Consider the following 27,990-nt stretch of genomic DNA (forward strand, 5'->3'; position numbering starts at 1 on the left):
TTTCGAAAAACATTTATTAATGTATAAATTACACATCACACATTCCAAGACCTATATTTAGATTCAGTCTCATAAAAGATCCGAAAATCTTAAACATATAATACCGTATAACTGTATACTAACTACATGGTAATCTAACTACAAAGTGCATCTATCTACAAATAACTTTTATTTACAGTGATATCTACCCTACACAAAGTCTTATCTACAGTAACACACGAGTCTCTAACCTTAAGTGTCCATTCGTCAACCAGGCTCTGATTTTGCTGAAACCTTTTCCTCAGCCATCGATACCTTTTGAAACTACTCCACTGACTACTTTTGGAGCCTGCTTCACCCATCACGACGTGATCCATTTGAAACTGTTTCAATACATACATTATCATCTCTTTGAAACTGCTCCACTTAAAACAATACCAATCAGATAATGGTCTTTTAAAGCTGGTTCTCTTTTTAGTTTCCTCGCAGTATGATGCCTTCAAAGTTAAGTTACGACTGAGAATCAATTTCCTTGAAGATGGATCACAAAAGTAACATCTACTTGGTGAGGCCGAAGACGTCTGAACGGATTCTGTTGAGCCAGGACTCGCGGCCCCATATGTTGGAGTGGACCCTCAACCGCAGTCTCACTTGATGTTCGTAGTACAGGTGCGGGTAAAACTTAATACCAGTTATCTTCTCCACATCCTGAACGGTGGCACTGAATTCCCGGGCAAATTGCTCAGCGTTCTGTTGAAAATGTGGAATTAGAAAACGATAAAAAGATTTCAGGTTTGATTTATTTTCTTGCAAACTTTATCCATTCCCTTATACCTGTCGAGTGGCCAGCATCAAGAGTAAGACAGTCTCCCACATTTAGTCATTCTAGCTCCTGCAACAGATGTGTTGTGGTGTTCCTCTTCCATAACAAAAACCCAATATTTCCATAACTACTTGCCTCCCAGATAATTATGAACATTACACCATGGGTGAATTTATAGTCGTAAATCTGTAGCAGTATACAATATGTCACGTGGGAGCTGATCACTTAAGTTTAATGAACCTTTGCACAACAGTCCATGAAAAACTAATCCAGAAAACAGTAACGGAACGTACCATCTAACAGAAAATCTTACAACATACAAATTTTATTCTAGGTGTACATCAAATTTAATGAACTACTTTATGTGCAAGAAATCTGGGAAATTTAATACAAAAATTTTTGGCAGGTGATCGACATTATACAGCATAGACTTACCAAACAGTTGGAGACGGTGAGAGTCTGAGGGTAGACGAAGGCCAGGGAGTCGAGATAGTTGTGAGGGCACTTAGCGAGGTTGTCCACCCATACCATACAACGAGTCACCACCAGGAACATATGGGTGGGCACCACCAGATCCCCGCCTTGGCTATTACACACACACGGAGAGAAACATAAAAAAATCTAGTTAAAGGATAACATCAGTAAAAACATTTCAAAAGTGACACTTAAATGTTTCAATTACGATATTAATAATGTATTTTTAGGCATCTTTGATTTTCATACACATGCTACAGTACTGTACATATATTTTACGTCTAACTTGTATGCAAGTCACTTAGTCGCTATAATGTCCTTCAGAAGGATCACTATCATGTAGCTTTCTTAATTCATCACAATGTAAAAAAACAAAAAATAGAGTAAACTGTACAACTACATCATAATTTTCTTACCTGATTATATGAAGGTCATCAACGAAGGTGTCTGCATCATAGTCGAACACAGGTCCAGTAACCACGTTGATGATGCCATACCTGTATTTCCATTTCTTGACAAAATCAATGAGCTGCTTCCACCGCTGTGTCAAGAAGTGGGTGAAGGGGGCAGAGTTGGACATGAGGTAAGGCAGCTGACCACACTCATCTCTACCGGTGAACTCTGGAGCGAGGAACATTAACATTATCGCTCTGACATAACTACTATGTCCCGGTACAGTATATATAACTACAAATATAACAAGTTCAATTCAATTTCAATTTCAATTGTTTATTCCTTGATAGAGGAAGCGGGATCCTAGTGCTGTCACTAGGTATCCCTGTACAATGACACCAGAAGCATCTGGCAAGTGTGACAAGTATATACAGTATAAATATTATAAAGGGGCTTACTAAAGCCTAAGGAAGGAAGGATATTCCTTTAACACAATCAATATTATTTACAAAATATCTGGCCAGTATGGGGAGGATCATCGTGTCTCCGTCAGGGGGTCGTGGAGTGGTGGACCAGCAGGCGTCACGGAAGCGTTGTGTGTGGGGACATCTTAGGAGGTAGTGGATAAGGGTGCGGCTGTCGGGTCTTCTGCATAATGCACAAGAGCGTTGCTCAGGGGATGCGGGGATACCAATCTCCCAAGCAAACTCATACCCAATGATGATACGGGCAGCAATCACGTCCCCTTTCCGCGACCCTTTCCCGTAGACATACGAGAGGTCAGGAAGTTTACGGAGGACATCGTACCAGGTGGGCGGGGAGTCCAGGGGGATGGCTGCTTCCCGAGCTTCTCTCTGTTTGCGGAGAAATTTGGGTCCTAATCTGAAAGAGTGCTCGAGGAACAACGTAGTCAGGTGTGGCCTTGTTGCAGCCAGTCTTGGCAAGGCCATCTGCTGCCTCATTCCCCAAGATACAGACATGACTGGGTATCCATAGGAATGTCACGGGACGGCCTGCATCCTGAAGTGTGGATGTTAACCCTCGTATTCGGAGGATGAGGTCCTTATTTTCCCCTGATCCAAATGCGATCCCGTCGAGAGCAGACCTGGAATCGCAGCAGACAAGCAAGGGGCAGAAACCATCAGCTTCTTCCTCAGCGAGAAGGGCAGCAAGGAGGGCTATTAGTTCAGCCTGAGTGGAGGATGCCCCCGTCAGAAACTCTGAGACAGTTTGATAGGCTCAGGGGCATCAGGACGGAAGATGTAGACACCAGCCCCGGCCCTACCTGTAGCGGGGTCAACAGAACCATCAGTGTAGAGGACGACCCTACCTGGGGACCAGTGAACGATCCTGGAGAGGTGGTATTTGCAGAGAATAACAGGGTTCACCTGGGATTTCGGGAGCGGTCCACCGAGGGCAATCACTTCAGGTTGAAAATCCAGCCAGGGAGAAGGAGACGAACCAACAGCAGGGGTGACAACAATATCAGGCAGGAGGTCGTGTTCCTGAAGGACTCGGATGAGTGACCCTCGCCACTGTCTTCTAGATGGAGGTCGGTCTCGGACAGCAAGAGTCAAGTTGGTTTGGACATAGTTGCCCCGAGGATCCCGTAGAATGGAAACGGCAGTTTTTAGGTAAAACTCCTGGACACGATCCTGTAAGGGGGGAAAGACCAAGTTCGGTATATAGAGAAGTAGAGCGTGTCCACTGAGGAGCCCCAAGGATGATACGAGCAGCTTTCCTCTGGATAACTTCGAGACGGTTGACAGCAGTCCGACTTATGTTGACGAGGGCAGGGGCGACGTAGTCGACACAGGAACGGACAAAGGACTTGTACATGGTGAGAAGTACAGAGATGGTGGCACCAAGGGAACCCCTGCACATGGTAGAGAGGGGAGCGAGACGCCGAAAGCATATGTCTCGAAGATAGCGGACTTCAGGGATCTGACAACGTGTGCGAGTTACATACACACCCTGGTATTTTGTCTCATTAACCCAGTCCAAGGGCGTTCCTGATAAGAGAAGGGGTGGAGGTACAACACGACCGTGCCACATGGCTTTTGTTTTCGCAGTTGAAAGAAGGAAACCAAGTGAATCACACTCTCTGGAGACCAGATCAAGGGCTTCCTGCGTGCTGAGGTAGTCAGGGGCTTGGAGGAGGACATCGTCGGCATATCCTGAGTGGACAACTTCTGTCGGCCACGGGAGAGATGCAATGGAGTGCATCAGAGCGTTAAACAAGGTGGGACTCAGGACTCCACCTTGAGGGGTGCCGAGGTTCATTTCTTGAACAGGAGACAGAGCCTTCAACGCGAACCCGGGCCTGACGTCCAGTGAGGTAAGAGGCGATCCATTGTAGAAGTCTCCCTTTAACCCCTAACCGCGCAAGTTCAGCTAAAATGAGGGCAGGCCGAGCCGTATCAAAGACTCCCCTGGATATCAAGGAAGACGGAGATGCGGGCAGTCTGATTGCAATAAAAGGAAGCAATGGAGTGTGCTGTGATGTTCAATGAAACCATTGAGGGAGTTGTGGAAGCCGCCTATGGTGTGAAGGAGGCGACGATGGAGTATCCTCTCCATCATCTTGCAAACACAGGAGGTAAGACTAATGGGTCGATATTTCCCAGGACCTCCCGGCTTAGGGATGGGGATAATAGTGGCATTTTTCCAGTTAGACGGGAGAACCCCATGTTCATAAGACATATTGTAGATAGCAAGCAAGGGGTCGTTAGGAATATTAGTACAGGCGTTGAGGACGGAGTAGGTTATCTGATCATCCCCAGGAGAGGTGTCTTTTCTAGAGCGACGAGCACTGTCAAGCTCGAACTGTGTGATGGGATGATCAGTGGGGGCAGGGGAGGTAAGAGCAGCACGAACAACAGGCTCAGACGCATCGATGCGAGCCTGCACTGCCTCCTGCATTGGATCTGGAAGTGCCTCAGGGGAGGAAGCTCGTGCCCAGTCCTCCATTAAAGAGCAGGCAAGGGAGGCGGGGTTAGGGTGGGGAGGAGGCCTCCGTCGAGTACCCCGTATAGCATTAATCAGATTCCATACATAAGAGGGTGACGACTGGAACGATAGAGACCCCGTGAAGGATAGCCAGTCCGCCTCACGTATCCGACGGCGCTCCTGAGTTGCAAAGGAGCACCAATTTTTGAAGTCTTCCCAGTCCTCTGGAGACCGAGACCTCCGTATGGCAGAGTGGAGATCACGGGTTACCTGCCGGAGATGTCTCATGGCAGGGATACGATACCAGTAGTTGGTGGCACTTCTGGGGTGACGGGGAGGGCGTGGAGGGGTAGCGCGATTGACAGAGTCATACACGGCATCAACAAAATCAGCGCTGTAAGAGTCAAGGGACTGGGGGACAACATAGGAATCCGCCCAGGTAGAAAGGTATTGGGTAAAGGAAGGAACAGCATCTTGTGTGAGACGAAGGCGAGGGGATCGATAAGGAGCTGATGTCGGGGCAGAGAAGGAGAGCCTGAGATGGGTAGTAACGGCAAGATGGTCACTATACAGAGCAGGCTCGGTGCAGACGGTAGGATGAAAAGAGGTATGACCGTTCAATAGTGAGCCAACATCAAGGAAACTATGGGGGGAGGCGAGTAGGATCGTCAGGACAAAGAAAGCGAACATCATCATCCCCATTAAGAAACTGTGAGAGATGTGATCCGTTAAGGGTACATGGAGTGGGATGATCCGGAGTAAGAGTGGGATGGCGGGCATTAAAGTCGCCAAGAACAATAGTGGGAATCCCATCATGGAGGTCATGAAGAACCTGGGGGTCCAGAGAATCACTCTTGAAATGAACATTGACTACACGAAGGGTCCGGTCACCAAGAGTAAGGGAGACAGAAAGTAATTCAGACGGGGGTCCATGTGAGTCAGGTGAAGGGAGACGAACAGATGGAATGGTGTTACGCACAAGGGTGAGGAGGCCACGAGCCTGCCCACGGTACCGAGGCAGGGTGTAAACAGTATAGCCAGAGAGGCGGAGTGGAGTAACATCGTCTGTGATGGTTTCCTGAAGTAGAGTAACATCTACTTGATGGGAGAGCACAAACTGGGCGAGGTCTAAGTCCCTGGATGTTCCATTGTAAGAAGAGGAGGGAACGGCCTCCGGTGTGAGATGAGTCGGAGGGGCTAGACAGGGCTCCAGAGGAGGTACCAAATTCTGTTGAGAAAAATGGAGAGGGAGGAGTGGGAGAGCGAGGGATGGATCCTTCATCTCGGGAGATGGAAGGAGGCGGGTCATCAGGGCTTGCAAAGTGCGCCCCTGTTGGGTCAGGGTGTCCAGAATGAGTTGTTGCCTCTGCAATGTCGCAATTGTTTTCACAAACAAGTCGAGTTGGGCAGAGAGAAGGTTGATTTGCTTGGAGTGGCGATCCAGACGGAGAGTGATTGTTTCCATAGAACCAACTTGGTGTACCTGTACAGGAGCTGGAGGTGGCGGCGAGGATTGCCGAGGGCCCGACTGGGCAGGTGGTGGTGGTAGCGACGGAGAGGGACGGTGAGGGTTCAGTTGAGTAAGAGGTGGTGGTGCTGGTGAGAGACAGCTGGGGTCCGGGTGGGCAGGAGATGGTGGTGACTGTGTGGCAGGGCCGGCAACGACCTTGTTCCAAGAACGGTAGGGAGAGGGAGGGGGGAGAAAGGATGGGTGGTGGGGGTGATAGGGGTGATGGTAGATGAGAGGAGACCAATGGTAAATCCTTGGTGGATGGAAGAGGCGGTGGTGGATAGGATTGAGGTTTGGTTGACAGGGGCTTCGTCAGAGACGAGGGCGGTGGTACAAGGTAAGTTTTCCCCGGGCGAGTGCCAGGACGCTGTGGGCAATTGGCATTCCAGGCGTGGTGACTGCCATGGCAATTGACACACCGTGGAATAACTGGGATTTTGTTCTGAATTTTCGATTTGCATTCCACTGTTTCGTGAGGACCTGCGCAGAAACCGCAGGCGACCATCCTCGTGCACTCCCAGGTGCGGTGTTTCCACGATTGGCAACGACCACAGATTTTCGGGGTTCCGATAAATCGGTCGAGAGGACAGTTGTGAATTGGTCCTACATTCACCTTCGGAGGGAGGGGGCCCACCCACCAGCCGATGAGTTCGTTGGATGGACGTTTGGAGACCGGGTTGATGCGGCGTTCCATGTCCAGTAGTTGTGGGAGAAGAGGGCGAAGATCGTCGATAGGGATCTCCCAGGGTACGTGGCGAACCATTACCTTGGTACGACGAGTTTCTGGGGTGATGGTGAACTTCAGCATCACCTCCCCCTGGGGAGCAGGAAAGCCCACCTGAGGAGCAGGCGTACCGTCTCGTTCATTTGTGTGGTGACTATCACGGCTGTGGGACCTCGGCGGAGGCGAAGTGTTGAGTCCTGAAGTGGAGAGCAGTGACGGAAGAACCAGGTCGTCCGTGTGCTCAGAGGCAAGTCCCGAGGGAAGGCGAGACGACGAAGGCGCGACGGGGCAGGGAGACAAAGGGAATCCCCATGTCCATCGTCGGCGGAGGGTCGGTCATTGAGCCACATGGAAGCTCACTTGGGGACCCCGATGACAGGATGAGTCCACCCTCTACAGCCCCAGAAGGGGTGCAAGGGGGAGCCGTGGCCCCTGCTGGAGACCCTGACTTCTGAGGTTTTCTGCTTCTTTGACGTGTCTTCAAGAAGAAAGTCGTCAGCATCACTGTCACCTACTGCCGCAGTTTCCAACGAACGGCAGCGTTTAACGGCGGGCATAGGGCACGTTGGCAACACTGCAGTCAGGTGGAGTGGTAATGACGTCACTGCTACGTCACACTATCACATTACGCAAACTTGAAAAACTTTGCTCAGAGGGATCGGGCGGTAGGACAAGATGTTTTATCCCCCAAAAATGACACTAAGTCCAAAAGTAAAAAAAATATATGCCACTGTGCTGATAACTGGGTCTTACTATAGTTGTCTGCACAGGCTGGGATTGGTAGACTCGCTGAATTCGTCAGAAATACGAATTTTACGGAGCAGTCTCTTACAGCCTTTGTTGACACTCCGCACGCATGCGCGTTCCCCATATAACCAGTTGAATTATTTTTATCTCGACCAAACATTAAATGAAATAACCTTTCTAGCTTTAAGCTGATCATTATCACTGTCAACATCAACGTTTTATGGCAGAGGAAATATTATTTTTCCATAATGTTAAAGGATTCCTTGAATGTTTTAAGATTCATATCTATCTCTAGTAACAAAGACCTTAAAGTCAACTGGTTTTACCAACTGTGTATAAATAACTTATGTAAACGTTCGATTGTAATGTGCCAGTAAGTATTTACACAGTGACTATTCCCCACAGGAATTTTTTAATTAGAAATAATAAATTTGGTTGTAACAAATGATACCATTAGTTTCCTCAATTAATTCTTGAAAAAATTCCAATATGCTCCTCTATATACCCCACGTAGCGCCATGGTCATATGACTCACCAGGAGGAAAGAGTGGCTGGGGAGAGATCTGAAGAGGGGCTAGAGTCTGATAAGCACTGCAGGGAATTCGCTGGTCCACCCCCAGCCTCACGTCACTTCTCCAGCTGAATGCCCTGCTGCCCCTACTCTGTGTCTCCAGGGTGAAACTCGTCCACAGAGGCATTTTTACCAGGGAAGAGTAGGCTGTGGACAGGATGAGAGGGATGTATCACGGGATGACAGAAGAGGCCATTAATATAACCATGACGTTTTAAAAAAATAAATAATTAAGATCGTGTGGTAATACAGGTAATTTTAAGATTATCTAAAGAACAGCAAAATTTCTTACTGTACATGTATTGCTCAAATACTTATCTTTCATGGTTGAATTACATCTACTGACTTAAACATCTAAGAGTGAATAAAGTACAATATACGAATTATGAACATATATCGTTGCAGCCCTTACCCTCTGTTCTTAAGACTCAATCTTCCCTTAATCAAATGCCCCAAAAGATCAACCACAGGAGAACGAATCCAAGAAAGAGACTCATCATCTAACATCCACTGGGATGATAACCCTTTAACCTAAGACAAAGCGGCCACTCAAACTTTTTGTATTACAATACTCCAATATGGTGTCAAGGATGGATCAATTTAGATTTCTTCATTGTAAAACACGTTTCTAGAAATGCACCACAAATAAAAGACATACAATATAGGACCCCATTTGTATAATAAAGGCAGTTCCATATATCCCACCTGGGTCACAATAAAACTAGAACAAAAAGTTCTATTAGATTAATATTGAAGTGTTAAAATGTAGGGGATTTTCCACTCCCCATTAATTCCCGCCAATAAATGAAACTCCCAGGCATGATTTGATTCAACCATCGACTCCAACGACAATTGTAAGGAAGACAACAAGGTTACAATTATTTCTTATTCTGTTGGAAAAGAGAAATGTTGTCCATATCTTTCAAATTATCGGACATTGCCTTTTGAAATCATTTAACATCGTTAAAAATAATCCATTCTATCGTTCAATCTTACCACTGACGAAGTCTGGTTGCAGCAGCATATAGGTGAAGTCTCCAGTCTTGCCCATCTGAGGGAGACCCCAGGGGAGGTGTTTGATTATAACCTCATTGGACTCTTCCTGTGCCTCTTGTAGCATCTCCAACCACTCATCATCGTCATGAAGATCTCCCTCACACAAGACCTGAGGTTCATAGTACCCGTATGACAGTACCCCTGATGCAGGTACCTTTGCTATAGGAGGCGGGAATTCCTGAAAACGTAAGGAAGTGGTTAGTCATATTGTGACTTATTTATTAACCTCCTCCCCTAGGTGCAGGGATAAAACTTTTAGTTTTGTCTGTATATAAATTTGTGTACAGTATTCAAATATAATACTACACAATAAGTTGCCCCGATTTTAATGAAAATTAGCAGACTGGTTAGGTGCTAGCCAAAGAGATTCAAATTCAAAACTTTAAGTTGTGCATCATGCTGGGGCTATTGCTGCTTTAACAACCGCCTTGTTACAACATGATGCGATTGTTATTATTAACCTTATATATGACGGCACCTCTATGCACCACCACCTTATCACTCAAGAAACTGAGCTACATCCAGCTAAACTGAATTAAACTCAGTTCAGCCGTGCTAGTACAGATGGACGATGTCACTCCCAATTTCTTATGAAGTACAAAAGGACCACAATATAGGTATCTGTCTCTCTACACAACCTTCCATTACCTATCAATTGTACACTATTAGTGTAATTTAAACAAATACTTTATGTCAAACCCTGAAAATAACCTTAAATAGATACAGTACTCTAAGACTAACGCTACAAATACACGATATACATAAAACGTTTAGAGTGGAGACAGTCGCCAACCATCACACATGAGGATGGCATCGGTTGACTGAAAATATTTTAAATGGAATGACATTCAAACACACTTCAAGAATACAACTTGGACATCACTTCCTTTAAAAAGTTTCAAATATGTTTGGAAAATATAATCAGACGATGCAGCTTGGAACAATCTAACCCAGATGACAGTGTAAGTTCAAATAGTTTTTTAAGTGTGTGTGTGTGTGAGTGTGTGTTTGTTTCTTAAATCAGACGAGCACACAAAGATTCTCATATATTCGTAATTAAAGAAGTAAATATATATTCGTAACTAAATAAGTAAATATATATTCCAACGCACAGACAATATTAGTAAGGATAACCCACCATTGCTGCGGAGTATGGTGCTGGAGGAGGGTGGGCCAGGAGGCGGTGCAGGGAGCCCCAGGTGCCATTGTTGGGGGCTGGTGTTACCCCCAGCAGGTGACACATCAAGTTGTATAGTTCTATGTTCTGGAAGGCCTCTACCTCTATGTTCTGGCGGATGTCTGGGCCGTGGGCTACGAACATAGCCTAAGTGAAGAAAAAAAATTATGTTAAACTGTGATGCAAAGTAACACCATAACTCAGCCAGTTTATGGAAACCTATGGCTGTGTCATGGAGTGCTAACATTTTTCATTCAAATTTCTCACATTTCTTTAACTCCTCCTCTCAGTAAAACTTGGATATCTCGTATACTGTAAAGTACATACAAGCAGAACACAAACACACCAGTATTGGGCAGCTGTCCACTTTGGGGCTAAATCCTACAAAATAATTATATACAGTGACATAGAACAATTGAGTTTTTGAAGACTGCCTGAAATGGCCTTCCTGAGTGGAACTACTTCGAGTAGATAAGTAGGATGAAGCAACTGCCAATAACCGCCTACATCTTGATAGTTCACAAATGCTCTGTTGTCCCGACAGGCCCCTCTTAACTGGTTATTAACATGGCTTTATGTCTCCCATTAATAGATAATAAAGACGTCTCCAACATATCCTTGACCTTAACAGAGCAGGGATCAAATTCTGGTGAATATTAAGAATGTAGACACTAATGTTTCATAGGAGAGTAAGAAGATAAGAAAGAGGGATGTTCCATACTCACGTTCATGGAGGAGAAATAGTTGTCGTAACCATGGTCGCCAGCATCGGCCTTGTATGTGTTGTCACCACCCACTGAGAACCCAGCGTCCATGTCCAACACGATGTCCTCTATCCGTCGTTGCCTCCCCACGTGCCACCTGCAAAGGTACTCTAATTACTGATGTGACAATTACTGGGTTGCCACATCTACTAACGACTAAACTTATTAATGTGGTAAGCATACATGCCATATAGGTCTTTCAATTTACACCACTAATAATGACTGAAGAGGAAAGAACTTTTTTTTTTACAAATATAAAGCACAGGGAGAGATCGGACAATTGTCGTTGTTATGGTACAGTGCCACATAGTCCTCGTCCAGGGTATAGATAAATTTTGGTAGGCAAAGGTTCTTCAAGACAAACAACGAAACAACGGCAGAAAAGGCAGGCCCTCCTATATACCCTTGCAAAGGTGCCAGTGAAGTCGGCCAGTGGTAACTTCGGCCCAGTGACCTCTGCCCAGTTTAGTGATTTCGGCCCAATCATAATATGGGCCGAGATCACCAACAATAATTTTCTTGGGTAGCAGTTGAGCCATATGAAAATTATCCACTGAAGATTAGGTTAGAAATGTAATCGCAGTGAAATTTATGCACACACACACACACACACACACACACACACACACACACACACACACACACACATCACTGCCCCCCCCCCCAAAAAAAAAATTCCGGCTAAGCCCTCGGATGTATCCCTCTAAACTAAGTATGCCAGGTCTTGTAAAAATGAAAATGTCTATTGTCTGGCAATAAGACTGATAAGACGTAAAGGAAATAAGTTTGAAGTAAGGCCGGTTATATTATGTTATGGACAGTTATGATTAGATGATGTTAGATTGGGTTAGGTTAGGTTAGGTTTAGGTTAGGTTAGGACCTTCAAACACATACCTGATGGGGAGTGACGTCTTTTCGTACACTCGCATCTCAGGTCTCTTGCACGATAGAGCACGCATCATCTCTTCCTTGGTCTCTGGGGATGCAGGAATTATGATGTTAAAAGAAGCTATGTATTTGTTTCCATAGATGACCGACTGGTCTGTTTGAGATCAAGTTGCAGGAAAATAAGAATGTGTTAGGTCATCTTGGAAGGTAAAAATCAAAATAATTTTATTCTTCTGACAGAAGTTGACTAGTACACTACTACAAATACCATGAAACAGAGTAGTGTATCGGTGAAATAGCAACTGAATTTGTAATGCATATATACAGTATAGCTATATCATTAATTTTATATATCAAGTGCAACAGTAACCTTTCATCAAGCTTGAATTGTGAATCAGTGTTTATATCTAATTGCTAACATCTCCCAGATAGTAGATTATAGACTGCACCGTACTTTGTGAGCCATCGTTAGGGGTCATCCTGCCGAAGACGCCATCCCAGAACCTGGTCCTGTTTACGATATTGGGGATGTAGCTGTCGAGGCGCAACACCCTCTGCTCCCCAGCCTCCACCATGCCGTGGTCGGACACCACCAGGAGGTTGACGCAGGAGAACAGGTTCCTCACCTTCAGACCATCCAACAGACGCTTCACCATGTTGTCAACGCGAGTTAACATCGTGTTCAACTGTTTAGGGAAGTCCACATTATATTCTGGAGACTGGCGAGTACATTATTATAACTAATTGCTGATACAGTTTGAATAGTGACTGGTAAGACTCGGGTAAGACTTTGTAAATAAGGTGCGTTTTATGACAAAGAAATTATATTTAACAAGGTGACTGATAAATAATGCAATTTATAGATTGACCTTGTGAGGAAGATGACAATGAAAAATGTCCACTAATTATGCTATCAGTGACAATAATGAAAAATAAAGTAGCATACCAATACTGAGAGCACCACAGTAAGTACGGAAAAATCGAACAGTATGAATGTCAAAATGAGGAAACAGGAGGACACATCAGGGGTGAGGTGATGGGTGGTGACAGTATAGGGGTGTGAGGTGAGGGGTGGTGACAGTATAGGGGTGTGAGGTGAGGGGTGGTGACAGTATAGGGGTGTGAGGTGAGGGGTGGTGACAGTATAGGGGTGTGAGGTGGTGACATTATAGGGGTGTGAGGTGAGGGGTGGTGACATTATAGGGGTGTGAGGTGATGGGTGGTGACAGTAAAGGGGTGTGAGGTGATGGGTGGTGACAGTAAAGGGGTGTGAGGTGATGGGTGGTGACAGTAAAGGGGTGCGAGGTGATGGGTGGTGACAGTAAAGGGGTGTGAGGTGATGGGTGGTGACAGTAAAGGGGTGCGAGGTGATGGGTGGTGACAGCACAAGAGTATCAGGGGAAGTTTAGGGACAGTACCATAGGGGCGTCAGGACCGTAGATATGGCCCATGTTGTCAGGCTCGTGCATATAAAGCGTCATGAAGGATGGCCTCGTTTCAGCAGGCAAATCCAGCCATGCCAGTACCTGAAACATTAACGTGCGAGAGAGCGGTGAACCATTTGGTAAATTATCAAGTTATTCCTTTCATTTACAACATTCACGAGCAGGAAACAAATGAGTGATCAGACTGTACTTGGAATTATGCACTGGTTGTAAACATGGCATTACAAGGGGGCAATACTTCTCTTAATACTACAGTAGATGAATACAGTAAAACCTCCATTTAACGGACTATATGGAGGGGGAAATCCATTATATCGAGAACCTGTTATATGTGAAACCTCCACCGAACAAAGTATATAAAGATGAAAGTCCGTTATATCGAGGATTCATTAGATATGAAACCACCATCTAACGGAATGTATGGAGAGAGTTTTCCGTTATATAGAGGTTTTACTGTACTCTACTTCTCATAAGTTAAAAGAAACACTGATCTTACAGCCTAGTAAAAAACAGGGTGTTCCACAAGTCTGACTGGTTGGGAAAATATACAAAATATAAAGGATGTATTTTCCTTCAACGTATGAATCCTTAATTAGAAAATCCAAAGTCCTACGAGTCTATAGTTTATTCAAGGTGTACGAATATCTGAAAATATCTTCTCTGGGGACTTACCTGGTCAACGCGATGCTCAAAGGGGATAGATTCATTATACTTGAACCAGAAGGTGGGTTGGTTGCCATCCACCTCTGATCCCGGCCAGTAATATGTCGCTGCTCGCTTGCCCTGTGAAGACGACAAAATGAGTTTATCTTTTCACTTGTTCGTGCTGTAATACTCAATACATAAGGTCGTACAGTACCACAAGTTTTCTACAACACAGGATATGTGACTACAGTATATATTGTTACGCCGTCTCTTAATTTACTTAAATATCCAGGTTCTAGGCGTAACCAAACAAAGAGTGAAGTAAATTGAGAGAATAAAGATAAATAAAGTAAACCTTTAAGAATTTAATTGATTAAATATTAACACAATAAAGAGCCTCGTAGGCTGTCACAACAAATTGATTCACCATCGAAACTTTTAAGACACAAGTGATACAAAACATCGAAACATCAAAAGAATAAAAATAAAGCATTGGATTACGTTAACACAGCATAAACATGTAAAAACTATCACTGAAATTAACTAACGTGAAACAACACTGAATTACTTGAATACAACTAAGCAAATACTGATGGACACAAACAGAGACATAAATAGGTACTCACATAGATATACCACATTGGTGGCGACAGGAACAACACAAATAAATTAAGTATAAGTAACAAGTAACACTCAAAGGATGTGTACTGTATGACAAGAGAACTGAACTGACTCGAGTCAGTTGGTGGGTCCTATATATAAGGTCGGCTCCCGCCACGCGACCCGCCGGTGGGTCGTTTAACGATGCAGATGGTCGTTAGAGAACAAAGAATGCTGGTTACAATACAAAATGAAGAAATAAGATGGGCTTGAACAAATAATGACAGTTAAAACCTTAACAGCACAGGGTAAGGTGACTAGAATATATAATAGTAAATTTAACACATCATTACAGGAATAATATGGAACATGGGAGCACGTTATATATAAAAAAAATAGAAAAAATACGACACGGTCGTAACAATATATATATATATATATATATATATATATATATATATATATATATATATATATATATATATATATATATATATATATATATATATATATATATATATATATATATATATATATATATGGGTAAAACAACTCGCACCATCATGAAGACGGCACAACACAACAGTAATTCAACTTTTCACCTAATAACGACCTTTTTGGGAGTTCATGACTAATTTGATGGTAAATACATTAATTTCATACTATTGTAGTTGTATTCATTTTAAAGTTGCATATATTTGTAATTTTTAACAATAATGTTTTAACACTTTCAAATTACTTGTCTTAATATTATAGTTTTTAATAGCAATGATCTTTACGGAATAGGTGATGCAGTGTGCAACGACAAGGATAGACTACATTATTTTGAAGTCTTGTGGCAGAGAAGTAGCATGAATTTTTTTTTTTACATAGGTAAGAATTAATGAATAGCAATGAATGTTGTTAAATACGTGTGTGTGTGTGTGTGTGTGTGTGTGTGTGTTTCACGGATTCATGTCCGCTTGCATGTATAAAGACACCAACACCACCAGTGAGTGACCTGTCTCTCTGCTGTCCGCCAGATAGGTTCGCCTCCCCACCACCGTTTTTTGAAGCTCTCCGGATTCCCTAACCGGAACTCAGCGCGGAACACCGGGTCGTAGAACTTATTAGCGATGATCCCATGCGACGGTGGGTACATCCCCTGCGGGAAGAGGAGGTTCACCATGAAATTAGTAGGATGTCGTATTTATCTTGGCTACATGAGGCTACGTCAAATTAAAAAATACTTCTTTACATGAAGAATTAGATCAGGTTAAGTTTGATCTGGTTTGACTACATAAGAAATGATTACACTAATTTTTTTTTAGATTAGATTAATTTTAAGGTGAATAGATTAAGTTCAAAGGTGATTGTGATCATTTATAATCAGCACGAAAAAGGTTTCATTTGCTTTGATGAGGTTGGGATGGATTAACTTTAGCTAAGGTAGGAAAGATTACCCAGGCTAGGTTGGGGGGGGGGGTGTACTAAACACTGGGAGGGAATCTATACAAAAGTTACATCTGGTTAGGTTGGATTAGATTATGCATTGTTAGGTTGGATTAAGTTACACAATGTTAAGTTTAGTTTGGTTTGGTTATACAATGTTTTATTAGATTAAGTTACGTTGTATTAGAATATAAAATGTTATTTTAGGTTAGGCAATGTTTGGTTATACTGTATTAGGTTAGTTTAGGTCAGACTATGCAATGTTAGGTTAAGATAGGTTAAGTCAGGTGAGGTCAACTTGAATTAGATTATGCTTTGTTAGATCATCATAAAATTACTAACTCACTCCAACCAACAAAGTGTATCAACTCCATCAGCTAAATCAAAATGCCGACCTTTCTCCACGTAGTCAACCTCTGAACAGGGAGGAGTGAGGTAAAGAGCCACAAACTTCCTCTCTTAATCAACCTAGTCTCTCATTTGGGAGTTGTAAAGTAATTATATCTATCAATTTTCCTTACTCCTCAGATAATTTACGTTGTCTATTAATTTAAGGACTAGTAAAATAATTATTTATATCCCTCCTTCCTCCCTCAAATATTCTACTTAGTCAAGGTCTCTAGGAAGCTAAAAATATATTTCCCTAGCTATACTGACGGTGGCGATGGTGTAGTGGTTGGGGAAGGTGATGGTAGGGTAAGAAGGTTTGACGTAGGGGGCTCGCACTCCCATGTTGCCCAGGGCTTGGATGGTGGGAGTCTTCCCGCGTAAGAGGTAGTCCGCCCGGAAGCCGTCCATCGACACCAAGATCTGCAGGACGGGAAAGTCAAGATAGTTATTGATATTACCCAGTCATAAACATAAGTACATTACCAGTTATAGGAAACTTCGCTCCGTGTAGTAAGATGTATCAACAGGAGAGTTGCTACAAAAAACATAACGCCATTCAATATAATTACAGGAATTTTAACTCCCTTTATTATAATCATAGTAAAGGTACAAAAAGTTACATAATCTTAACTCTAATCTTTAAAAACTTTATATATAAATAGTTTGACATATTAACTTCAACGTTTTAAGATATTAGATATGTATAAATAGTTCCAGAAATTGCTGCTTCATTCATCAGAAATATTATTACTGTGCGATACAAGTACGACCTACAGATATATCCTAAGTGCGTTTCCTTCGCCTAGCATTTTCCAGGTAGGTTCTGGTAGTCTGAGTCCAAATCTAATTAAAGTAGACTCTCAAGTTACAATACTTATGAGCCTCTAATGTGAGCACTGTTAAATGAGAGTGGGTACATAGTTAAGGCCGGCAGTAACTGGGGCTGTGACCTGTGCTGGAGGGGAGGACCTTGGTCTTACCCAGGGCAGTTATCATAACCCTCTTACCTCAGAAGCACTGCAACTGACCTATAGACTACACGCTTTTTTGGGGGGGAGGGTGGGGGGGGACGGGGAGGAGCTTGCTTAGCAACTATCGTAATCCGTAAATGGCGACTGGTTGCTAGGGGCATAGCAATGTCATACCAGCAAGTTGGAGGCCAGTTTTTCTTTTAAATTTTTTATACAATCGACTCGCTCTATAGGGTCATCTGCCACTATCAAGGAATCCGCCAGAAGTAAATCCTATATTATAATTAAACTAAATATTCGTATATTAGCATCACATAATTTTGCTCACAATGAAACTATCAAGGTGCATCATTTTATACACAAAGCAAATACATACTGTTTGTTTACTATCTTGTGGAAATAGGAAATTATACATGTAAAACTAGCAACACACACACACACACACACACACACACACACACACACACACACACACACACACACACACACACATCCTTGGTAATAATTGTATAAAGCAGGAGAAATATTTGTGAGGGAATGCAGAAAACTTACATCAAAGTCAACGTCACACATCAAACAGTTAACGTCACACATCAAACAGTTAACGTCACACATCAAACAGTTAACGTCACACATCAAACAGTTAACGTCACACATCAAACAGTTAACGTCACACATCAAACAGTTAACGTCACACATCAAACAGTTAACGTCACACATCAAACAGTTAACGTCACACATCAAACAGTTAACGTCACACATCAAACAGTTAACGTCAAACAGTTAACGTCACACATCAAACAGTTAACGTCACACATCAAACAGTTAACGTCACACATCAAACAGTTAACGTCACACATCAAACAGTTAACGTCACACATCAAACAGTTAACGTCACACATCAAACAGTTAACGTCACACATCAAACAGTTAACGTCACACATCAAACAGTTAACGTCACACATCAAACAGTTAACGTCACACATCAAACAGTTAACGTCATACAACAAAGAGTTAACGTCATACATCAAACAGTTAACGTCATACATCAAACAGTCCATCAGTGGGTGTCAGACGTAATCGGGTGGAAGCAAGGGTGAGATACTCGCCAGTGGGTGGTTGTTGCGGAAGGTGGGCGGGCAGGTAGAGGTGTCTTGGGCGGGCATCGTGTAGGCCGCCCACGCCACGTTCAACGCAGCTGATAGTAGAAATACCTTGCGGCAGAAAAGCTAGTCAGAACAGGTGGAAATACAGAACAATAGACATTTATTTGAATTCATGTAAAATCTAGTTATTCTCGTGGCGAAAACTTCCCTATTGAGTTTAATCTTCATGCCAATTGTTATGTAGAAATGAATAAATAGTTAGGTGTTTCTTCTCTCTCTCTCTACCAGCCAGTCGACGGGTAAGGAGTGAACATCGCTCATCTACATAATAATACCAACCGTCAGTGTTTATATTGTGTTTGAGTGATAACTGCGACATAGAGATGATTTATATATACAGTACTTATTTCCCTCGGCATTTTTAACAGTTCTACATATATGGATGTCCATGTAAATAAGTACCTACAAATTATATATGAGCATCTTCACCCTCAACTAACCTAATGTAATTCCGTTAAAGTTTGGTTAGGAAAGTGAAGGGTGGCTTTAAATAGTAAATGTTATCGTACATGCATTAATTTCCATGGAATTATGGCAATACAGATAAAAGATTTTCCCTATATCTTTAAATAGTATTAAATTCCAAGAATGGTGTAAATTTAAGTGCACAATTACAGCTGGATGGACTCGGAGTGCCCTGAGATCGAAGCAATGACTCTTGGAACAGGAGGCAAGCAATACTTCCATTCCACCCAGTTGCAGAACCTCTGTAACTAGCAATTAAAAAAGTAAGTTTGGGCTGAATGAATCTAAATATGTATCTTAAATTAATATTTGATGTTAAAGGTAAATTATAGAGGAGAATAACCAGTATAATGATAATACAGTATATTCGTTTTAGGAAACTGGGGAATGACTGACAGCATTTCGATTCAATTTCATCGGGTTGGTGAAGACGAACGCTCCGTTATAACAGTGGCAACAGGTTGCACAATCAGGGAGGTGCGGACCACAGACATACAGTGTAGGCCAGAAGGCACCGACGGTCTTCAAATATGCTGAGGCCGTCAAGTTTATTTTTATAGTGCACCACTGCTCGCCTTGGGGTACTTCACTTGTAGGTGTTAGAGTACACCGTTACCGCCTGGCGCTCGGGACAAGGACGTACTCCATAAAAAAACGTGCAATTACTTTTCTGTTACTACAGTATTTATGGAGTTAAAGTATACTGTGAAAGTCTACTGAGAGGATTCAAAGTTCTGATAAACTCCACCATAACTGTTGTCCTTTGACGCTAAAGTCAGACAAAAAAATTTATAACCTGTTTTTTTAGGCTATTTACGAACTAGAAGTGTGCGTTAAAGATCTGTTTACAAGGTTTGCGAGCACTTCAAACCCTACTGACTGACAACACAACTGCTGCCCCTGGCCACTAAAATTAGATATACAGTATATAAATAAAAACATTCTCCACATAACACCACATAAACATCTGGTTAACAACATCCTCCACATAACACAAGCATCTAGTTAACAACAGTCTCCTATAACCACACAAACACATGGTTAACAACATTCTCCACATAACACCACACAAACATCTGGCTAACATGTCAACCTAAATATAGAAGACTCACACGTAAAAACCACCTCCGATGCTGACATTTACGAACAAGTTTACAAAGGTTAAAATTCACTAAACTCCCGAACAAAAAAAAACACGAAGTAAAAAATGAGTTATTTTGTCTCAACATAACTATGACTTTTTAATGTTGTGGTCGCCCGATGAAGGTTAAACTATGTCAGTGACCGCTCACGTGTGATCCCATGAAAGGTCTTACCTGGAATATTTCTACCGAGTGTCATCAAATCTGAGTTTAACACACACACAAGGACAACGCCGGACACATTTTAAGCATCGTGTTTCATTGTTTCAACTTAAGACCAAAAAGTGACGCGCAATAAATAAACTGTCAATTGATCCTCAAAACCAACCAAGTCAATGTAATTAACTACCTGCAATAAACTATAAATTGCAAACACGACGAACCCTAACAACACAAGACTTACAGACAAGAGATTATATATATATATATATATATATATATATATATATATATATATATATATATATATATATATATATATATATATATATATATATATATATATATATATATACACGGTTTATCATAGAAACACAGGTCAACAGGTCCGGTGATCTTTCATGGAGAGAGAGTAACTATCACAAACCGGTGACAGCAATTCGAAGGTTCATGTCAAGGTTTCTGCAGACCAAGCCATCTACTCTTTGTCTTATGTGCATTGAATTACTTATCCACATTCTTTTTTCTTGATTCTTTTTTCTTTCTCTGCTATCCTTTCCGTCTGTTTCTTCTTGCCTGTCTTGTCTTCCTTAAGTGAAAGACTCGGACACACACCGAGCTGTTTGTGAGAGCTGCAGGACAGGGCGGGAAAAGCCTCAACGAGCAACCGATGAAAGTACACTTTCACACCCTGACACATTTACGCACCTCTGTTACCTCCTCTACCTACACATTACCTCCATCAGTCTATTACCTCCTCCACCACTCTATTACCTTCACCTCTCAAAGGAAGCATGATCCTCCATACACACTTGTGTAACGAACTCGACAATGATACAAATGACAGATCAAATGTTATGGGTTGGCACTAGGGAGGCGCAGGATGTTGTGACTGCAGAGTGACGACCCCCTTACCGGACGCCAGCTAACAGCAATCGGCACTTGTGTCAAAGAAGGCAAGAATGTAAACGCTGTAAACGCTTTGCCACTTCGCCTTGCACAGGATGCAAAGGGGTGCCCAATAAACTAGTACCCGTGCGGGGCAAATCTGAAATCCGCAGAACACAATAAAAATGTGAAAAGTTGATCCCCCCTTGGAGTGGTAGTAGCTCTCCGGAAGATGTGTACTTCCGGCGAACAATTGACCTAACATAAAACGACAACCTGGTGGCTGAGAAAAGCACTTCATCCTTGAGGGAGAGGAAGTTGATTCACCTCATCTGAACATCTCTGTGTGAGATGCGAGTCCTGACTACCCTTATATCCTGTAAGGATTCAGGTGAAACTCTACCACATTGAAAGTATCCTAGATGATGCTACTGTACCAGACCGAGTGTGTGTGATTACGTCAAACCACGGCGGCGTTATTCCCCTGTGACTCATACTCCACAAGTCTCCAGATAATGTTGAAGGTGAGACCTTTATGATACGGTCAGTTGTGTATGTCAAGTGTTTCTGTTGATCTGCATAGTGCAGTGAAGTGTGAGCTATTATAATTTGGATAACACCACAATATGTTGGTGTGAAGTAAACTTATTGTTAGTGTTAATATAATATTTCATCCCCCAAACCTAAACACACCCAATTAAAATCTTGCTGACAAGAAATATGATGCCGTAAGAGTTAACAGTTTATAAACATCAGTACTGTATAAAGAAGTAAAAAAAAAAGTGTTACGATGAGACAGTAACCTTCCACACCTGGCTGACGCATCTTGGTGAAGTGCTGTGTGATGTTTTAAGACTAAAACAAACTCCATCTTCTATATGCACAGTTGTCACCCTCCTCTCCAATGTATGTATGACAACTAATGACAGTCCACTGGCAGTTGCTAGGCAACGTCCACACAGATAGGTGACGGCAGCACAAAACAACCAGGACATATAACGCCCCGGCGGTCATAGCGTGCAGGTACTTTTTCTTGAGTACCTGGAATGTTTGATTAAAAAACTAGTCCGCTAACAAGACCAGGCTTTACCACCCTTAGTAAACACACACCAGACGCTCACCACAGAACACCTCACAGTTCCTTCTTTGATGTGGTCAGCACCTGGCTCCAATGACACATCAACGTACTCTTACGCCAAAGAGTACTAATAGCGAACTTATCACGAGATGGATTATCAAAGGTTCTAACAATTATTCTTTCTTGGAAGTAGCTTACAGGTTCACATAAACTATGGCAAAGAGAAGGAGACCAAAATGGCGACTAAACTACTCTCAGACTACTGTATACATTCCCAAGATATGACTCACTCCAGACAAAAGGCAAGTATTATCGTACGAATCTTTGAGAATCTCACCTTAGTTACATATGGTTGTATTTCAAGTACCGTAATATTATCTTCCTTTACTTGGTAACATCCACCTGTGTAACCCAGAGGAGAAGCAAGAGTATTTACAGCCATCCACTGTTGGCATGTCAGGATCTTACTCATAATGAAACATACACTACACACTTCACATTTCTACCACACACACAAGCAAGATACGGGTGTTAACACGAATAATATCCTCACACAGACAACGTGATCTCCATACAGCACAACGAACGACTGAAATAGTGTAAAATGAAACTTTTAAATCATATCACAACCAAAGAGACTGCCTCAGGTAAACGTAGGTGTGTGTGTGTGTGTGTGTGTGTTATATCGGCTATGGAAAAACATAAGGCAGGTAAGTGACTTCATTAACCACTGTTCATCGTTATTTGAGTCCGTAAATTTAACGCTATAAATGGATGTAAAGATGGTCCAATTTATGCCCTATTTTGTTTAACATATAATATGCAGTTGTGGCCAAATTTCCGTCAATACTCAACAACACCTGACACCTACTGGGGGGTCATTATGTAATCACTTTATTGCTGCTGAACGAGACTTTGCAAATAAATCTTACAAAATAGATGTCTAAATCACCACCCCCTTACCTACATGTCCTTTCAGAAGGAGATAGATATCCCTAAAGGTGTCAAGGGAATAATGACTGGCTAATCTGATAGATGTACCAAATTATGGAGTTTAGCGTCCACCAGGAACCGGAAATACTCTGGCCAAACATTGACTTCTGATAACAACCGTGCAGTCAAGAACCTTCACGCAAATATATATACATCCACCTACAAAAACAAATAAATATATAAAATAAAAAATAAAAATAATTCAATCATAAAATATGGATGACTCTGAGTATTACTATATAGTAAAGCCCTCCACACAGCAGGTTGAGAGAGAGAAACGATGGACTGTGGAAAATGTTAGTGTGGGCGCCCCAACTCTGGGTGACCTTGGTGCAAAAACTTCTGAATCTTAGGGGAGGAAAAACACCCCACGCACGCTTTTTTGCTTTCTCCCAGTCTGCTTCCCCTCACTGTCTGTGTGTGTCTGTTCATGGCACAGTGGGAACGCGACGTGACGTGATAATCAAGGGAGGTGAGACAAGCTTCTTGATCCTGGAGTACGCCGAGGCAACACCCACCTCACTGTGTGGAGGAGGAACACCCACCTCTCAGACGAGGATCTTGCCTGGTCACACTATATTATGTCGGAGAGCATGAGACTATTCTATCATGTGAAGAGGGGGAGAAGGGCCTTCCTGTATTAAGAGTAATAGAAAGGGAGTATTCTATCCTGAGTGGAAAAAACACTAACATTGGCTTTACGTGGACGCGATAAAAGTAGGTTATTTTATACTGTCTAAAACTAAACGAACGAGCGTGTATTTGGTGTTGCAATCATCCCAGGGAAACAACGGCATTCATGAATATAATATGTCAGTGGAACTTGCTTGACTCACCGAACTCTTTCCAGTCATTCCACATGACCCCTGTCATGATATATACAACTACTAATCTTCCAAAGTAGGTTGTGCCGGCTGTTAGGACCTCAGAATGTCATGCAACACGGGATGGATAATACTAGACCTATACCCCAATACCCATGGTGTAACTAAATAAAAATAATGTGACTAGTTTTAGTAGACAAAACAAATAGTATTCACATCAAAACAACTATAAGGACCTGCCCGGTCGCTTTCCCTGTGCATCTGTTTATTCCTTAGAAGGGAACTTGTATCTCAAACCTTATTATCACTTGCCCTTGTCCCGTATAACACCAGGTTTTTGTTTTAAGATTAACCCACTTTACGTGCAAGTCATGCTAAACTTTCCCTTCTTATCATGGATGCAAAATCACCGCCATTGTGTCTACAGAGATTCTGGACCCCTCGTACAATCTGCGACGCTTGCGTGTTTGTCGACCTTCATCAGCTGGACACCCGCCGCCCGTGACTCACCTGGCGGCAAAAACTACAAGCCAAGCAGGTAAACAAGACCGACCCCCACCCCATCCACAGTGCAGCTCCTCGTCGTCCATGTGCGTTCTGTCTCCTTAATCAACAGCTTAGCTCTATGATTAGCTGACTACTGTGTGGGTGTGTGTCATAAATAGTGTTGTTGTATTTTGTAATTATCAGTAAATTGTATTGCTATTTGTATATCTTTTAAGTGTACTGTACATGGAAATTTTCTCAGCGTTACTGTCACTCCTGCACGGTGGAAGTGACATTTCCAGCCAACACGTGGGTCTCCAGGTACCCGTCCTAGTCCATGTTTTAATGCTGGAGGATCCTAAACACAAAGGTAAGGTCGTGGGTGCTGGTGGTGGTGGTGCCCGGGATGTGCAAACTACTATCGGGGGAAGAAACTCGACGGCACAGCCCCCTCCCCTCCCCTCTTGGTCGCTTACATGACCTGAGCTTGACTACCTGAGCGAGGCCAAACAACATAATTCAATGGCGTTAACTTGCCATCACGGAAACACAAGTAAATTATGGATAATTTCCTTCAGTGCGACTCTCACGGTGAATAGTACTCAGAATCTCCAAGGTTTGTGCAGTAATATTTATTTTCCTTTTTAACTTGGTAAAAGCGAATCAAATAATGGAATTGTGTCAATGGAAATTCGACGCCATTTACTGTACACTGTCACTTCATGTTGCAGATGAGCCAGCTAGACGCCTGATGACATTTATAAGCAGAGGTAAAAAAAATGCATACGAATCCCTTAGTCCAGACCAAATTGTTCCTTGAAGACGACATAACACCTCCCTCCCTCCCTGGCCATAGCTGACTGGGCGGCGAGGAAAACTGGGTGATTTTACAAGTTAAGGATAGAGCGACTGATTAGAGGGGAACCATCTGAGTACAAGCACATCATCTTGTAATAAAAATCTACGCTTGACTGTGAAATTCCGCTTAAGACTGGTGGGTGAGATGATTCTATGATTACAGACAACTGGGGATGATTGCACAACTCACATCCATCACTATTTCATCGCGGCTTGGGGATGGGGGTGGGGGGGGGGGGGGAGGGGGGTTGTTTTCCATCTACAGCTCTTGTGAAACTGTAATGTAATATTCACTGAACCTTGATTATAAATTAACATTGACCAAACTATATTTATCAACAAAAATAAATAGCAATACAATTTCAATTTCATTTAATAATAATGACTCAGATACATGAGTACAGATATGTAGATTTCAGAAAGACAGTGTGGGAACAATGTCATTCCCGACACTCAGTATCACACACACAATGTAGAAGCGCAGTTATATATCGCCCACATCTACACTACACAGAGATGACCAATCAACAGTTATTCCCAGTTTAAGCGCTAGTTGTTAAATACACTAAGGGTCAGGTAATAACACTCTCCCTACACACACAACTCTGCTCCTCTATAATCCACAACTCACACTACTACCAAGAATATCCCCACTGGTAGACCTCAGCCACCCAGCTCTTAAACGACACCAATTTCACCGAAAAACTGACAGAGGATGACGTCACATGAGACAAACAAACAATATGGAACAACTATCCAGCAACCAACGATACAACGAACTCAGCAGAGAAATTACAATAAAAAAAATAACGTCAAATTTCCCAGATATCACAAGTAATTGCGGAAGCCAAAACGTGAGCCATGCACACGACACGGACAGACAGACAACCACTCCAAAGTACGATGACCAAAATTAAACAGCAGTATCCAAGTGAGTCTCACTAATGCTACATAAAGTTGTGAAATAGCATTCGTAGTCTTGTTGCTAGCGCTGCTAGATATAAGACTTAGTGCTTTATTAGCTTTGTTCTGTACATACATGAAAGCGAAAGGCTCATTAGGATGTGTAACTACAGCTCAGTTTATACAAGTGTTAGTTATACATGAAGGCAGCTTGGCCGTCATTTCCCTAACTTGTAAAGTTAGGTAGAGCTGGCTGGACTGGGAGTGCCCGGGGATCGAATCAGCGACTTTCAGTACAGGAGGCAGTGCTGTATCCACTCGACCGCCAAATACATCGTTGGGATCACGATCACAGTCTTCAGTCACCCACGGAAAAAAAATGTTCATCAATAACAGACTGATGCAGTCGTGAACGTGAGGTGTGACGACCTCTCCAGCAGCCTACACGGCATTATGAAATCAACAATAAATCCCAAATAACAGTGTTCTTTGATGTTACATTACAGACTGTAAGCTGTAAGACGAGTCCCAGCACACACTGACTGACTTTCAACCAATGGAGATAACGACCTCAGAATGCTGAAATAAAATACCTTTAAATAACATAATCAAGTTTCTAAATGTCTTGAAGGTAAGAAAGCATACACACTTCATAGCAGTCACCAGATAGAGCAATCCAGGCTGACTTAAATCAGACGAGAACTTAAGCACACACTCTCACATCACTGAACATGACACAGAATCACAAATATATCACAGTTGTACATATCATAAATGCCACGGACGCCTTAATAACGATATGAAGAAACAGAGGAGTGGAAAAACCGTCCATTCTGCCAGAGGACATTAATATATTATGAAGACACATTATATGAAATCACCAATCGCACTCATCAACCTCCTGAAATACACATCACTTATCACAAACCAAGTCACAAATAACATGACGTCATTTAGCGTAATTAATAACAATACAGAAGGCGAGATGCGGAGTTTCATGCAATCACCTAAAACTGAAATCACAGCCACAAATAACATAACAGTCTTGAATGTAATAATAACAAAATTTACACTTGTCGCACTGGAAAAGCAGCAGAAGAAACAGAGGCATACATACCTTGACGTCCATCACTGTGGGTGTGTGTATGTATGTGTGTGTGTTGTGGTCACGTCTAACACTAGCGAGCAACTGAGCTGGGATACGTCGACCCACTCAGCGATCTTGACTACCCTCAGCTGGACGACCCAGACAGTGCCCGCCAAAACATCCTCAGGGACAACGGGTATAGAGACTCGTGTTGTTTTTTTTGTTTTTTCCTGCTTCCATTTTTTCCTCTCGGTTTATCAAGCTGTTGTTAAGGGCACGGGGTCTAATAAATATTGTTTTGACTGACTGATGTGGGAGTCTTCAGGGCCACGGACGAGCCACGGAATTTTTTGGGTATATTCTTCCTTGTTTAAACTTAACTTTTTTTTTAAGTTCCACATCTA

General features: G+C 42.6%; 1 protein-coding gene across 1 annotated transcript; it reads right to left on the reverse strand.

Annotated features, from left to right (window-relative positions):
• LOC121868619 (venom phosphodiesterase 2-like) lies at positions 1-27,698 on the reverse strand. The gene is made up of 15 exons (XM_042369438.1): positions 27,617-27,698; positions 18,647-18,751; positions 16,834-16,986; positions 15,746-15,889; positions 14,173-14,283; positions 13,474-13,581; positions 12,510-12,741; positions 12,062-12,143; positions 11,129-11,264; positions 10,365-10,550; positions 9,167-9,404; positions 8,135-8,317; positions 1,693-1,897; positions 1,238-1,388; positions 1-729 (listed from the first exon to the last, which is right to left on the reverse strand). The coding sequence occupies exons 1-15, from the start codon at positions 27,626-27,628 to the stop codon at positions 538-540; spliced, it is 2,238 nt and encodes a 745-aa protein (XP_042225372.1). The 5' UTR covers positions 27,629-27,698; the 3' UTR covers positions 1-537.
• Positions 27,699-27,990: the final 292 nt, after the last annotated feature.

This window comes from Homarus americanus, unplaced genomic scaffold, assembly GCF_018991925.1.
Source record: "Homarus americanus isolate GMGI-L3 unplaced genomic scaffold, GMGI_Hamer_2.0 scaffold59495, whole genome shotgun sequence".
In the NCBI taxonomy this organism is placed as follows: domain Eukaryota; kingdom Metazoa; phylum Arthropoda; class Malacostraca; order Decapoda; family Nephropidae; genus Homarus; species Homarus americanus.